The sequence below is a fragment of the Epinephelus fuscoguttatus genome, linkage group LG3 (assembly GCF_011397635.1).
Source record: "Epinephelus fuscoguttatus linkage group LG3, E.fuscoguttatus.final_Chr_v1".
Taxonomy (NCBI): domain Eukaryota; kingdom Metazoa; phylum Chordata; class Actinopteri; order Perciformes; family Serranidae; genus Epinephelus; species Epinephelus fuscoguttatus.
Window position 1 is genome coordinate 36376993 of NC_064754.1, and position 17150 is coordinate 36394142.

Genomic DNA, 17150 nt, shown 5'->3' on the forward strand with positions numbered 1-17150 from the left:
TTGCCCTGCCAAGTATTAAAATGATTTACTCGCCAAAGATATGTTTCTCATCGGTGACGCCTTAATTAGGCTTTAGTCACTTGACTAATGAGTCGATTTTAATTAAATTACGATATTTATAGTCAGTGCCCCCAGATAGTGTCACTCAAAATGTTCAGTTGCTTTGACAATCCTCAAATCAACAGAAAATATTCCAGCGCCATTACTTGTTGGAGTTATAGTTTGAATTATTTAACAACTTGTTTTTTTGTCTGCACCCAACCCAATAAGAAGAAAAAATACTGGCGTTGTATCTTTCTGCAAACCACGTATATGTTACATTTGCACCTTATTATGTAGCAGACACACTGGGACTTTATGTTTTAACTGAGCTGTGGCTAGGTAGGCACAGAAACTTCTTGGTTATGGTAAGAAAAATATTATGTTTTGGCTTAAAATACCCATTTTGGAGTGCACAATAGCAGCAATCTTTTTGTGGCAATATCCCCATTGGAAACACAGTGGTAGGTCCAGTGGTGCATCTACCTGTAGGTGACATGGGCAGCCACTTAGGGTGCTTTTTTTTTGACTTTCAAAATATTTAATATAAGTATTAAGAGTTAAGGAAAAGGCAAAAGCCTAAGAGGAAATATAATATTTTTTCACTCTGTTGTCATATACACACAGGCCCGAAATACACACACATGCACAGGCAAGACCTATACATGCATTAAATGGAGAGACGTCAAAGTGAGGGGGCTGCCCGTGGACAGGCAGCTCAAGCAGTTGGGGGTTTGGTGCTTTGCTCAAGGGCACCTCAGCAGTGCCCAGGAGGCAAACTGCCACCTCTCCAGCTATTAATCCACACTGCATACTTAGTCCAGATGGGGACTTAAACCAGCAACCCTCTGGTTCCCATGCCAAGTCCCTATGGACAGAGCTATCGCCGCCAACCCAGTACAAAAACAAGAAGATGAAATTTGCCAATTTAGACAGACAGTATTCCCTTATTGTTTGTTATTTAATATTACTGCTTGTTAGCTAAGTTATTTGTGTTGATTTCTCATTAGCTGCTGTTTTTGTTAGTAGCCAGGGGAAGCTTGCCTGGGGCACTGAATGTGCCCAGACACTACAAAAACCCCAAGTTAGGTACATGAAAAGCTGCTGGAAACACAGCAATGACTCGCTAAATCACAACCAGTTTTGTTGTTTGTTGGTCTCAAACAGTGGTCTGCAACTTGGCAGGCATCTCTCCGAGGTGACATGCCATCCACCATCACGATGACAGTCACCTGACATTCAACATCACTTTAGAAACATTGACATGAAATGTGCAAATGTATTCACCTACTGTACTGAGACATAAAATGCCAACGTTTTCTTCTGGCAACTCGGCTGCTGGACTCCCATTCTACACCATGGTCTACATTTATTCATCCACTGAGCATGTTTCACTGGGGATCAGTATTCTGAAGTTGTAGCTTGTGAAAATCAGAAATTAACATAATGCCTATGAGTCATGAGCCTCCGGTCCAGGCAGCAGGCTTACATACTGTACTTCCACATGTGCAGCTCAAATTCAACACTGTGTATACATAATTCAGTGACATTAACTTTTGGATTTCGGTTGGTTTGGTTATTACATTTGTGAGATTTGTGAAATGTGAAGAGGCAGCTGACATATTCACAGGGCAGATGGATGTTTGTTTAATCAAACTCCGTGGTGAGTTGTTGTCGGCCCCCTTCGCTATTCTGCTGAGGTGCTAATTAAAATGGGCCAGTTAATTATGGCATCGTAAGTACCTCTGCATGACTTGTGCAGATTTTCCAAACAGCTGCGGGATTACTGTGTTCTGAAATAACCCCATGTTATGTTCAAAATGACTGGAGCAAGAACTGCTTTTGGTTTGGGATTTTATGATCACATTTTTAAATCGTTATATTTTGGAATCAACAGTTAATAGTAATGCATTATAGGGAAACACTAAAAACAGAAATTATATATTTAACATGTCATTTTTCCATCTCACAAATGCCCATTGAAGCAAGGACTGTTGAGACTGAGTGCCACAAAACATTACGACAGATGCACGCTGCAGAGAAAACTATTTTAGCCCAGTGTTTGAATGTCCATATAGAATATAACAGAGCAACTGAGGCTGAAGAAGTGTGCATGGCCTCAGGAAACAACCCTAATCTGTTGAAGTACGAGTGTTTTGAAAAGAGGAGAGCAACACTGAAAACGACTCCAGAGGTAATATTGTGCTTCGCTGCCCTGAATCACAAACAGACAAAATGGAGCCCCATAAATAGACAGAAAGATAGCATCAGTGCAACCTGCAGGACACACGATGAACACGAAAAGAAAGGGCCTTCTTTTCTAATTTTTCTTTTGCATACCTTGAATTGACTTGATTCAGTCACACGAGGAAGGAAAAGGCAGGAGGGGCAAACATTAGTGGGGCTGTATCTGAGGTAAAATTAAATTTTAGTGGTTTGGAATATTTCAGTTACAATTCAATATTAACACCATACACCATCTAAATTCCGACATTAGTTTACACAGACAAAATCCTGTCCTCTTTCCTGTTGTTTCCTCTTTACGTGAATCTTTAAAAATGGGTCACAATGTTCAGTTTAACTTCTGAGAAAAAGTTGGCAATTTCCTAAAACAGCTGGGCATTGTAGGTTTCAGCAAACATCACTCAGATGGGAGTAAATAGTGCATTAGTTGGGAACTTTTTTTCATCTGTGGATTAATACACATTTGGTGCTGTTGTTTATTTATGACAGCAGGAAGGTTTATGTGGGATTGGCTCAAAATAAACCGCCACTAGGGATGGGTATCGTTAGGATTTTATTGATATCACTTTCGATAATGATACTGCTTATTGATACCAATACTTATCCATACTCTTATAGAAACTACTCTCCATAATTTGGTGCAAAAAAAAAGACTTGTCATGCAAAGATTCAACAGTTGATACAGCAAGATTAACAGCTGTAGTCATCTCCCTACAGTTGAAAATATTGGCAACAATAAGATATATTCACTCCAAGCACCAGAGATGTAACTTTGGAGCATTATTACCGTTATTCAGAGCACCACACACCCACAGCAGCAGAGTGTACTCAGGGCACTCTGTGGAGAGAAGGGGCGGAGAGCGAAGGGCACTATGTGTGCTTAACTTAACTGTTCATTCATTCATTCATTCATTCATTCATTCAGAAAGAGAACAGTCAATATCTTTGAACAACAGTGCTCTCATTTTAATTTAGAGTGTCAGGTTTGATTTATGAGCACACCCATTGTCCAGGGGACTATTTAGAAACATACATTAGAACCCGCTTTGCCAAAACAGTCAAAAATGCTGCACTGCTTCAGATTTTATAATGTTGTATTTTGAAGTGTTTCATGAGGTTGCTGGTGTGACCCCATTTGCACACAACATTTAACTGCATTTTTTATTTAATTAAGTGAAGGTGAAATGTGAAAAACGTAATATCCTGACCCAGGTAGCTTCATCAATGTATAGCGACGGTTAGGACTATAAAAACAACAGCTTTTTTAGAAAGAATTAGCATTACATAAATACTGATAGCAGCAGCATTTGTCAAGAAGCTTATTGATATTTCTATACTGACCAGTCAGGAATCAGAACTTATTTAGTACCAGTCCTTGAAACCCATGCCTCGTAAACATGTTGGTCATAATGCAGAAATATGTCACCAAGGGTAACAGTGTGGCTTACTGATTTAGGCAACAATGGAGGTCTGTGACAGAGGAATAAACTATATCAGGATTTAGATGCACACAGTAGTTATTAGTAGGATGAACTCATTGTTGGTTTTAGTCTTTTCATGAGATTTGTTGACCATACAAATGGACAATATAGAATATCACCAGACTTCTTCTTTAAAGCCAGGCTCAGATACTGTAGTTGCTCCACAAAGGAAAGTGGGGCACACACATCCCTTTACATCATCATTTTTCTTAACACAACAATTATCCCAGCCCAAGTATAAAAATAAGTATGAGAAAAAAGTGCACATACAGTAACAGTGTCACATAATGTGCAGTGATGTTTTTGACAGGAATGAGACAAGATATGAACCTGTCCTTTCTCTCTTAGTCTATTGTTTAGTGGCCATTATCACTGCGTGTTTTTCTGTGCACTGACAAAGATACGAGGGGACTGACAGAGATTGTCTAGTCTGACAGGCGATTTGACTGTTGACGCACAACATCCTGGCGTACATCCTGTCTGTCCATCAATAAGAACTGCACTGCAGTGTGTTAAAACAGGCTGCGAGCTTTGTTCCCAAATATAATCATAGTAAAAGATATTTGTTTTATCTGTTATTTAGGTGTATGTTTTTTCTTTTCAAATGCAGCATCTTTATTGCAAAATGTGACAAAAAACAAAACACAATTTGTTTCCACTTAAGGAAGTCATGAAATAAATGTCAGCCAGCTGTGCAACCATAAAGTCAAAACACAACCATAAAGATGGTATCACTTTTCCCATTAACATTTACTACTCACTATTTATTCTCCTACTGTACTTATATGACTCAGTTTGCTTCAACAAGGTGAGACTATGAACCAGCACTGGACTGGAAGGCCATTCGGAATATGCCCAAGCACCATCACAGCGTTACAGCCAAAGATTTTACAGCGGCGACAGAAGGCTGTCATGATATGCACGAATCATTATCTCCAAGCTTTAGCTTTGATAACCTGTAATGCAGTTTACGACAGGTGGGAAGAGTCCGTGTTCAAAGTTTGTCTATAAAAGCACAGCAGTTGATCATCGGTGAATGTTGGGCAATCCATGTTTTAAATAGGTTTCATTTCAGTGCTGTGTTCAAACTGGATTTTACTAACATCTACTCAGCCCGATTAAGTTTAGCGTAAATGTTTGTCTGTATAAACTTCGGCCAGTCAGTCGCATTTACTCAGCAATACAATGCCACCATTGCCAATCCCAAAAGGTAAAGCCTGGGGTTATTACATGAGCATAAACTGTAGTGTAATATGACTCCCAACCAGTGTAAGCATCAAGCTTTTAGTTACTGCACACCAGCTGGTAGGCAACAGGGCAGTTACTGGGCTACATTAACAGCCAGAGCAGTAAGGACAATTCATGGAGTCTCAGTGTGTGTAGTGTCTCTAGTGTAGACAGTGTGGAGGCTGAAATGTTCCTGCAGGGATGAGGCTGACAGTTTACTTTGTTGTTTTAATGTCAACAAATCCCCTGAAGAGACCAACAAATAAACTGATCTGCTAACAAGTAGTGCCTGTTGATTCAAAGCCTGATAGAGCTTATTCCTCTGTGCAGTAGAGCATTGTTGTCTGAAAGAACAAAATGTCTAATAGAAACAAATGACGATGAGCACAGGCACAGTAGTTAACTGTGAGTCAAGCCCACGTACACCTCCTGTCGTAAATACTTGCAAGAACACCAAATCCACCCCCCCAAAAATGCACTTTTTTTTCTTTTCTTGAGTAAAAACTACAGTGGATTGTGTGTTTTTAGGAATTTTTTAGCCTTAGGTAAAAATTCAACTTTATCTTTGTAATCATTTTTAAAAATTTAAGTCTTTAGTTAGAACACATGACCTTGGGGATGAAAATTATATGCAGTATGAGTATGAAATAATACAAAACTCACAGAATAACACCTACTGTTTCTTCTAATATTTGCTATATTTTTTGTTGTTCTTTGTGTGTGTGTGTGTGTGTGTGTGTGTGTGTGTGTGTGGGAGGGAGGGTTTTTTTTATGAGTGCATAATATTATGCTGTTTCCTTTTTATCCACATCAAAAAATTAACAGTCCTCCTCCACCCCTTCTTGTAAGAACAGATATGTGAAGATTTAACATTTATATTTGGCATCTGTCAGATTTCAACATCATCATCTTGTGGCATCATCTAGACAGGATGACAGTGCCGTGTGCATGTTTCCCACAGGAATTTGAATGCAAACAATCAAGCCAGGGGACCAAAACACGGGCCACTTTGCACAGAGCCAGTGCCATTCCTCATGGCCACTAAGAAATCTGTCTCAAATGCAGACACACAATCAACTTTATCTGATTGAAAGATAGATCTGGGACTAGTAAAGGAAAAAATATACTCAGAGAGACTTGTGGTTGTTTTTAAACAGCAGCAGAAGAACAATGACTGTGCGATTTTGTCAGTGTATGAAGAAGAAATGAACACAGGTACGGACTGGAAGAGGAAACACGAGCAACTCTAAAGCAGCTGAGGGCACTTAAAAAAGAAAAAGACAAAAATTGAGCATTGTTGCATAGGAGCATACAAATCAACGCACAATGGCACATTCAGTATGACACAGCACAGGTCATGTATACAGAGCAACCTGTTATAATAATAGCCACTGAAAACTGAACAGGTGAACTAAACGTAGCAGAGCAGATTAAATATACAGAGCTATTTCTGTACCAATCATGAGTAATGGAAAGCTCTGACCAGAAAACAATACAGCCTGTCAGTTAAGATCATTTGCTGTATGATATTCTTATAATGACTGATGGAACACAACAGTGTTTAATTTTAACACACGTCAGAGCTGAACATCATTTTCAGCCCAACAGGCAGAGCCATCTGCTGATAATCATCACCACCGCAAGTAGAAATACAAGAAAAATGCTGTGGATATGAGACATAATGGCACATAGTGCACATTTAGTGCAAGTACATAGAAAACCACCCAGTAGCCACAGGTGGTAGGTCCACTTTTCCTTTCGTTTTAAGCTCTTGATGGTGCAGATTTTTACATTGTGTGGGTTCAGTTTTAATTTTACATATTATTGTGGCATTTTGTCATGTACAAGTTGGGTATCAGAGTGTGCAGTGTGCCACAGTTGCTTGGTACTTCACTGGAATTAATAAAACTGTTTAAAGTGGTATGAAATGGTGCTCAACTGGAGTCCTTGAATTGATTTAGGCCCTGGTCACACAGAGAGCATTTGTTTTTAATGAGATTTAAGCTTTTTGCTTGCTGTTTTTGCATTACGATGCACCTCGCGTGTCTGCGCTCAAGGTGCCTCGTGTTTTTGCTGGGGCGCTCTGAACTTCTTGAGTTGAAAAAACTTCTACTTAGAGCAAAAATGCAGCCTTTGTCATCTTTGCATTTTCCCCATTGTCCAATTGGATTATTTGAGAGGCAGGTGTCCTGTACTGGTCACAACAACAAGTTTACAGTCGGTAAACAGTGGTAGTGGGAGTCGGATACCCAGAGCTATACGACTTTACATACCGTAGTTACCACAATGTCAATAGAAAACAGCAGGTGTGGAAGCATACAAGTGCAGTACTTGAAAAGGCCATCATCGAGGTGAAGCTCCTGGACCAACTGGTGGTTCTCCCCATGATCCACCCTCTTTTTTAGGGTCTCATGTACCCACAAAGATCTCTGTTTCCCTGTGCCCAACTCACTATTTGCTGACAGCCTCTCACCCTCAACCAGAGCAACAGCAAATATCTTCTGCCTGTCCATTTTAGGAACTAGCTACTAATTATTGTGACATAAATAAACTTAAATAAATAAATAAACGGTAAATTGATTACTTAGGAAGGTTAGTGTAAGGTCATGGTGGGACTGTTGCCTGGCAACAATAAAAAGAGGCAGGAAGTGTTTTTTTTTTTACTAGTGGCTTTGAATTTAAAAAAAAAAAAAGGGTAGAGCGATGTGCCTGGTGTTTTGCAACCAGCAAAATGCTTTCTGTGTGATTGGGGCCTTACTTTCCCTGACCCCAACAGTCCCACAAAGTAATAAACTGAACCACATTTGCAATTACTGAGGCTGTCATTAGTGAAGAAATCCCTGCCTCCTGAATGTATAAACTGTAATTTAAAGGCAGACATGTGCAGACACTGTTGGTTAACATTTGTAAACAAAACATTTTAAGTTAGTGCCTCCTCCCTGCACTGATCAGGAGGAGAATATATCCAGCAGCCCTGTTGAAACTGAAGTAGACAATGATTAACCAAGTGCTAAGCGGTGCCAGTGAAGAGGGGCCGGCCCATGTGGTGTATAAGAGTTGTGTGAGAGAGTGCCACTTTTGGTGCTACCCTGCCTCCTGTGTGCACTGTCCATGTTGAATAGGGGAGGCCTGCACTACTGTATTTTAACATCAATCATAGTGGTGGTACTTGAAGAACCTAATATTTTCTGAGGTGGTATGCGATGTAAAAAGTCTGAGAGCCATTGGCGCCTACCTGTCCAACAGAAAACAGGCCAGCTCCTTGTTGCTCTTCATCCCAATCCCCTACTTCATTGCCCACCAGTAAAAGTGAAAGCCAACCCCAGATTCACTCTCAGTTTTGGAAAGAGCTTTGTCCACTTGGCATTAGACCTCAAAATATTTGCGGGGTTTTTTTTTTCCAAAGCGCTGTGTGCTTTGTAGCTTCCTCTTGGATATGTGTTGCTGCTACCTGGTCACAACAGTCCTCACCTGTGCAGTGTTACTGGCTTGGGCTTATACACCACAATCCAAAGGTTACAGCAAAATAAGAAGAGGACCTGAATTACTGCCTTGCAGTTGTATGCCTCTTCGAACCAGTCAAGATGCATTAACAGTTTACATCCATGTCTGCGAAAACATGGATGCTCTCACACATCTTCCCCCCGGCAACATGGAAGATCTATACAGTTTCAAGGTGGCACCCAAGATCAGTGTCACCAATTCAGTATCTGACCAAATGTTCTGACACTGGCCAGAAAAGTGTTTTATGCAGAACATTATGATGTCATAGTGAAGCTGACCTTTGACCTTTTGGATACAAAATGTCATCACTTCATCATTGTATCCTATTAGGTGTGAAATTTTGTCATAATAAGTGTATGAATTCTTGAGTTAAAGACATGAGTAGATCACAGTGACCTTTAACCACGAAATTCTAATCAACTCATGTTTGACTCAAAGTTGACATTTGTGCCAAATTTGGAGAAATTCCCCCAGGGCCCTCTTGAGATATTACATTCATGAGAATGAGACAGACACAGTGACCTTGACCTTGACCTTTGACCACCAAAAACTAATCAGTTCATCGCTTGGACCAAGAGAACGTTTGGGCCAAAATTGAAGAAATTCCCTCAAGACGTTCTTGAGCTATCGTGTTCACAATGGACAACCCAAAAACAAAATGCCTTCACCACGGCTGCTGCTTTTGAGGAGGCTTAATAAAAAACATACAGACACAGGGCAGAGTCTCTGCAAATAAATAAACCACCACACACTTCCAGCAGGTCTAAGGTTGGGATCCGGATACGGTTCTTTTTTGGCACCAGGTCCAAAGTTCCAGTTCCGGAACAGGTTCCATCACATTTGGCGTAACGGTTCCTGCAAACGGTTCCTAGATTGTCACGTGCATTTCCATTAGAGTGCGGCATGGGCCGCATATTTCTGTCCGAACCCGACCGAGCCCGACATTATCTAATCACTAAAGCAATTAGTTTGTGCCACACAGTTGTCATGGTTACAGGCTATTTAACAGGCCGGGCGTGCGCCGTTGGTGCTCTGGAGAGGGAGACCTTCGTGTTTGAGACGGGAGCAGGAGGCGGGAGATCCTACGCTTCCAGCGAGGTGAGGGGGGACATATAACATAGGAGACACCTGTCTCCCTCTTTTATTTTATTTTCAACGTTTAGTCAAGGCGGAGGCGGGCGGCGGGAGGTCCGAGACTTCCAGCGAGGAGAGAGGTAGAAACAAACAGCCAATGTGTGTCTGTGTGTGTTATGTTCAGGTGATGTCACGTAAATAACAGTGTCCAAGCATGAATGCATATAAGTATTTTTTATTACATTGCTGTGGTTAATTTTAATAGTGTTACTGTAGAAATCAGAGAATCACTTTTTGTTGTTATATATTCTCAGGGAGATGATACAAGCCCTAAATCAGCAACACACAGAAATGTGTATTTTCATCTAATTGTACTGTGCAACAGTTAGAATAAAGTTTTTGTATTTGTATGAATGCATTTGTGTTTATTATATACTTGTTTAAGTATAGCAAGTATAATGAATATAATGTAGGAATCGGTAAGAGGAATTGGTAAGGAATCGGACTGTTAAGAAGGAATCGGTAAGGAATCGGAATCGTTAAAATCCTAACGAGTCCCAACCCTAAGCAGGTCATATGTGATGATTAAGAGAAATTGCTTTTGTATGAGTCTATGCAGTTTGTTTGTTTGGGGTAGATCCTGCATAGTATACCTTTAATGAGATGTCACTTTGAGCCTCGAGGTGGGAAGGTGTCTGTCGTTACCACTGCTCGTCTTGGCGGTCAGGAAAATCTTACTGATGGAAACTCTGCTTTAAATTCCACAGCAGTGACTGCAGCCATTAGTGTTCCCCACTGTGTCTCAGGCCAGGAAAGTCCCGGCTAATATTCCCACAGTGCTTAGCTCTGCTCCACTGCCCATCAGGTGCAGGAGTCCTCTGGGGAGACAGGGTATGAGCACATATTAAAAGTGTATGACGGTGGAACAGTGAGAGGGAGCTCATCGTGGTTCCACGCTGTTGCCTAACTTAACAAGGCAGGCAGATTCACAGTCTGCGGAGTCTCGGGGGAAATTTAGGAGGATCACGAGTCAGGCTCACTAATCTAGGACAAACTCTGACAAACTGGAGGCAGGCAAGATTCGGTCTCAGACAGTTACAAGCGATGCATCACATCTAATTGGACACCAAGGACGGCTGAAGGTGATTCAGTCATGCCTTGCCATGTGTAACTGAACTGATCTACAGTACGAACTGTTCAGGAAAATGTCATTAGCTGAAGGACATATAAGGTCTGCGAACGCATTTTTTGATTCATTCAGAATAAGCATTCAGTATTTATGCACCACATATCTGGAGAAAACTCCAAGAAAACATTTTTCTTTATTTTAAATCAGGGCTTTTCTGTTTGCCACTGCCCTTTATTACATCAAATATGGGCCTCGCTAATCAAATCTTATTCTGCACTGTAATTTTTTATTCAATTTTATTTAGTTTTATTGAATTTCAGCTTACAATTATCTTCTAGTTTATTATAGTTTTAATCATATTTGTCTTTTATGTTTTAATATATTGTTTCAATGCCTTTTCATGTCTTTGAAATTGCCTTGTTGTTGAAAGGTGCTGTGTAAATAAATTTGTATTTCCTTGCATTACCAAAGTTGATATATACAGCCATGAACTAGAATTGTCTCATACTATGCATAAACAGTGAGTATAGATATATAAACAAGATTACAGAATTAATATTTTTTTTAACAGGAAATTGAGCTTTAAAATAACCCAAACATGATCATAATAAACCAATAGATTCACTGTGTATAATGGAGTATTATCTTTCACCTCTCTTCAACTGTGACAAGAACATTGTGTACCTTTTCATTTGCCATACTTCGTAGGTGGTTGTTTTCACTCATGGCCAAAGAAAAAAAGTCACCACCTGCACACACTTATCACCTATGCGTTGATTTATTTAATCACTTCTATTCTGCGAGGACACCAGCACCGTCATTACTGTCTTTCAGAGGCTGCAGCAGGTGCAGTTTTAAAGTTACAGTGAGGATACAGGAGTCACATGAAACTAAAAGGAGCTAAGCTTATCAGGAACGAGGTTAAGTAATGCTCCAAAGTTAGGCTAAATTTTTGTGAGGAAAAAACTGGCTTGACCATTTTCACAGGGGCTCCGTGAACTTGTACCTTGAAATGGATTCTATAGGTACTCACAAGTTTCCCCTTCACAGACATGCCCACTTTATGCTAATCCCTTGCAGTTTTTGGGCAAAATAATGTGGTTTTTATCATGCAGTACAAATGTTATTTTTACCTACTGTATTTGAATAATTCTGAATACTGGGGTCCCTAAACAGTCTTTGAATTGCATAGATTGGGTATGACTGGAGAGTGAAGACTTTTGTGGGTTCAGTGAGCCCAATTTTATTCATGTGTGATGTTAGTCTCCATAGCAGACATTTCATTTTACTGAGACCATTTCTGGAAACTTGAATTCACTGTATAAAATGACCTACTTTGACTTCTAAGATAATTACATCCTTATGAAACTTTACAAATACAACCTAGAAACATCAGGCATTCGGCAGATGTATGGATTTAATAGGTATATAGGAAACAGGCGGATTTCTGAGCAATTTCCAGAACAGAAGAGATCGACATACAGTTGACACAAACATCTCCAAATGTCAAACATTTTTGATACCAAATCACAGCTCATGGATTTTCTTTGGTGTTCCTGAAGCTCTTGGTATCCTGATGTAGTATTCTGGAGGGATTTGTGGCCATTTTTATCAATTATAATATTGATTAATTATTTATGTTAAAATTTAGCATCAAATCTGTGTAACAAATGGCATCTACAAGTTATGAGATATAATTGAGCATAGCGATCATTTACCTCCATCATAATGTTCTAAGCCCGTATACACTCTAGACTTTCAAAGTCTGAATAGGCACCCAACCACAAATCATTATCTATTACAGATTTATGACTAGCAAAACTGGGCTGCATCTCAAATTTATCTTCAGGTTCCCAACTTTCAAATGGTATATATCACATCTATGTGGCATATACTGTTGACCTACTATCTCCCCTTTAAGATCACCTGTCACCCCTAAAAAGGAACAGAAATGGGTCTCAGGTAGGGAGATGGGGAGTGAAAGAGGTTCAACTTTTTAAATAAATCAATTCACAGGTGACAAGTGTTTGCAGGAATTGACTTTTCTCTTTGGAACTGGATCTACAGGGGAATCTATTCACTGCACCACAGAGGAGACAAAGCAAGTGGTCTGCTTGTTGTCTTCTTCTCATCTTGTCCTTATTCATGGACATCACAAAGGGATCCAGTAAGCCAATATAACTCTAAATATTTATAAATATACATATTTACTCACCTGGTATGCTAGTTAAAATTCCTGTCACCATCAGATTCCTCACTGCCGGCTAATAATCAGTTGAAGAATATGCTAAACATATTCATACAAAAGTATGTCAAGGCTTGAATGATCATTTATGACATATCCAAAGGTTTATGTATTCATGGGATGATCTGGTCCAATGAAGAGAAACCAAAGAGTTGATTAATCAACCGCGAGAGCAGGATGGATTTAACTGTGTAAATACTGGACTCATTGCTCCAAGACAATCTAAACAGAGCTGGAAATTTTCTCTGCTATTTGTTTCCTTATGTTTTCCATGCTCTGCTTGCCATTTACTCACTTCCAGATATCACCTCTTTTCTCCTCCTGAATTGGCGTAGAGTACACTGATTTACATACTCTCTCATCATTGGTTGCCTGGATGTTACACTTCAGCAGGCTCCCTTCTGCTCATTGGTTGCAGCTGCAGGAGGGCATGGAAGCTCTCTCACCAAAACAGGCATAAAAGGCAGCGTGTGGGATCAGACACAGAGCAGCATCCAATAAGCAACTCTGAGGAGCCTTGACACAGAGCCGCTGCCAGCTTAACAAACCTGACAGGTGACAGAAAGGCAAGGAAAGAAGCTCAAGGAGAAGACTCACGAGTAACTGGTCGAGGGGAGATTTTCAAGGAATTTAGAAAAGTAGAAGCCAGTGACAGGTGTTGAGATTTGCAGTGTTTTAAAGCAGCTGTTGTAACCACCAAGGGGAAGTGGGTGAATTGAGGCAGCTTTGGGACATTTTCTTTACTTATTTTGGCCAAAAACCAACAACCAAAAACCAGCATGTCTCTGGAGGTGAAGGAGAAGACCCAGGTGCGTCTAGTCTTCCTGGGGGCAGCAGGAGTAGGCAAGACAGCCCTGATCCAACGCTTCCTCCAAGACACATTTGAGCCCAAACACAGGCGCACAGTGGAGGAGCTGCACAGCAAGGAGTATGACATTGGTGGGGTCAAGATCACAGTAGAGATCCTTGACACCAGTGGCAGCTACTCCTTCCCGGCCATGCGCAAGCTCTCCATCCAAAACAGCGACGCCTTTGCGCTGGTGTACGCCGTGGACGACCCTGAGTCACTGGAGGCTGTAAAGAGCCTCCGAGATGAGATCCTGGAGATCAAGGAGGACAAGTACACGCCAATCGTGGTTGTGGGGAACAAGGTGGACCGGGAGGAGGAGCGCCAGGTGTCCAACAAGGACGTGCTGTCAACCGTGGAGATGGATTGGAACAACAGTTACCTGGAAGCTTCGGCAAAGGAGAACGCCAACGTGGTGGAGGTGTTCAAGGAGCTCCTGCAGCAGGCAAACCTTCCGAGCCGTCTCAGCCCTGCGCTGCGTAGACGCAGGGAGACCTTTCCAAAAGACACCAGCTTCCGGCCGCCCATGAACAAGACCAACAGCTGTATTTTGTCATAATGACAGTCAGAGGGAAGTGTTGTTTTGTTTCATGAAGGAACAAGAGATGAGAGCACTAAATGCTGCTGGTCAGAGAAAAAATATAAAGAGGAAAGCTTGGACTTTAGTCAGTGGAGGTATAAAGTGACTGAAATAAGTGACTCTGGACCAGCAAAGACACTTCAGGGTTCACAGCTGAGAGGAAGAGGAACTGAAAAGGTGAATGGTGTAAAGACTCCTTTGCCGAAGACTGTAAAAGTGGAAAGAAGGAAGCTGCATTAACTACTCAGTTGTTTACTCGATGTAATGTTGTTGCTGCTTATTTGGTGCCATGCTGCTGGTGTTTAGATCAATGTGTACCTTTTAGATTTTAACTGACAATGTTCACTGACATCAAGGTTTGGACTGTTGCTTACCAGTTGTTTACTAAAGGAAAGTGTGTGTGTATATATTGTGATACGTGCAAAGGTATGTCTCATGTAAATTGATTTAATTTAATAATTCAGTGTATGTAGCACATCATAATGTTTACATATTTTGTACTTGATTCCAGTTTGCCATTGAGCATGATATTACTATTATGTTTTAAAAAGAAAAATTGGTGTAGTGCAAATGTAAACTTTTTGTTTTTAAATGTTTTTACAATGTTTTAAGGTTGTTTTTTTAATTTTAAATACATGAATTTTCAATACTTTTTCCATGGCAAATGGTATTATTTTGCTGTTTATTTGACAAATGTAAGTGGAATGTGGATCTAAATGTGTAATAAAAGATATAAGCACAAAAATATGGCATTTGTTGTGTGAAATTGTTGATCCAAGTACATATTAATTGCGGAGAGGCAAGTTGACTTTGAAGTAATTAATTATGTACAGAAGGTAAGTTATTAAAAGTAAATAATAAATCAGTTATTTAATGAACATTTAAATTTCTTTAGTGGAAATTTGTGGTGTCAGTGCACCAACGGATGATGATAACTAGAAATAAATGATAACAGAGATTATCTGCATCAAGGTCACGGAACGTGCTGCAGCAATACCATCGTACTGTATAGCCACAGTAGTATTGTGTGGTAGGACAAATGTCATTCGGACTCATATCTGATCAAATTTACATACAGTGAGTTTGAAGCTGGAATAATTTTGATAAATATCCTCATCCATCCAAAACAGAATTAACAAAATATTTGACAGCTGCACACCTCATTGCGTCAGATCTTCCTGAGGCGGGCGGCGGTCACATTGAGCATATAACTTGTTCGAACAAACTGATTTTTCAAATCACAGATATTCTAATGTCCCTATAGGTAGAAAGAGGAAGAAGATAGAGATGAAACTGTGACTGTGAAACATCGAACAGTTAAGATTAGAAGCATCTACATGTTGATGTGCTGCATGTGTTACTGAACCTTCAGTTGATTTTGGGTGGGGTCTCAGCACATTCACTTTCTGCTTTTACATTACTGCTCGGTTTCATCCATGGAGTCTTACAGTTAAAAAATAAGCCAACAAGTGGCAGGAAAATTATTCCCTGTGCTGTTGTAGCTGCTGTTGGTATTTGTTTTAGTGACATAAATGACTCGAGCTAGAAAAAATAACGTGTAAAGTGAACTGAAATCAAAAGTTTGTGCTCTACATTTCCTAACCTTCTCCATCCCACAGTATCAAAGATCTCTGTCGCCATCTGTTGATGAGAAACGTACATTACACCCACTAACACTGCTAACAGCTCAGCTATGCCAGGTTCTAAATGCTTTGGTTTTTAACTTTAATATTCAGATATGCATACACAGACTTCACTGCATTATCTCATTAGTTTGATGAGTGCTCTGATGAACAAAGAAAGATGTGCGTGGATTTTATTGTTTGTCATCAGTCTGGAGTTATGGGATTGACAAGCAGTGGGTACACAAGCTGTTGATGGAGTCTACCAGAGCTGCCTTTCCTGAACCATAAAACACACTTAAGCTTACAGTGAACATCTCAAACAGCCTGGATAATATCACAGCCGCTTTAAATTCAGATGAAAGCTACTGTGACATCCCAATTAAGGAGAAGTGTCAACTCTACTGTCAACTAACTGGCTCCAGGCCTGAGGGGGACAGCAGTCAAAGTTAAGCAAAACAAACCCTTGAGCATCACAAAATGTGAATACTAAATAGATCATCAGCACTCCTGCTCAACAGGCCAACAGAATGGATCATGGTGCAGTTCCTGAAACAGCTGTGCACGGTTCCCCTAAATGCAACCTGCTGAGCAGAGACAGTTGAAGCGCTCAGGTTCGAGCACCCCCCACACACACAAAACACACAAACACACACACACACACACACACGCACACCACTCCATCAGATTAGACAGAGTTTCCTGTTTTAATTTGAGGAAGTGGCTGGGTAAACGTTTGCGGGCAGTTCCTCTTTCAGTCCACATTTAAACATTCTTCCGCACACCCTTGTGTTCATTTGCAAAGGGAAGAAGGCCTAGAAGCTTCGCAGTCACGCAGGTGTGTGGATTTGTCATCTTGTAACGCGGAGTTCTATTTTAATGTACGTCTGAGATGGACCTCTGAGGATATTTGGACAGCCAGTTTACGTATACTACCTTTACTTTAGTATTAGTTTTGTTAGCGTTCAGTGGATCAGATGTTAGCTGCAGTGAGCGAAGTCATTCATAAAGTTATGAGTCATTTTCTCAGATGTCTTTGCCCCTGGACTTGGTCAAAGCTCCTCAGCAGATTGAAGTGACTCTGAGGCGTTTAGAACAAGTTCAGGGTCCTGGGCAGAACACAGCAAGATTATTAAATAGTGTGCGTGTGAGATGAAA

The 17150-nt window shown here is 40.4% G+C and overlaps 1 protein-coding gene across 1 annotated transcript; it reads left to right on the forward strand.

Annotated features, from left to right (window-relative positions):
* Positions 1-13443: 13443 nt before the first annotated feature.
* LOC125885726 (GTP-binding protein Rhes-like) lies at positions 13444-15026 on the forward strand. The gene has a single exon (XM_049571459.1). The coding sequence runs from the start codon at positions 13723-13725 to the stop codon at positions 14347-14349; it is 627 nt and encodes a 208-aa protein (XP_049427416.1). The 5' UTR covers positions 13444-13722; the 3' UTR covers positions 14350-15026.
* Positions 15027-17150: the final 2124 nt, after the last annotated feature.

Excerpts from the sequence above, each read along its gene's own strand:
- LOC125885726 (XM_049571459.1), top strand. The coding sequence starts at position 13,723 with ATGTCTCTGGAGGTGAAGGAGAAGACCCAGGTGCGTCTAGTCTTCCTG.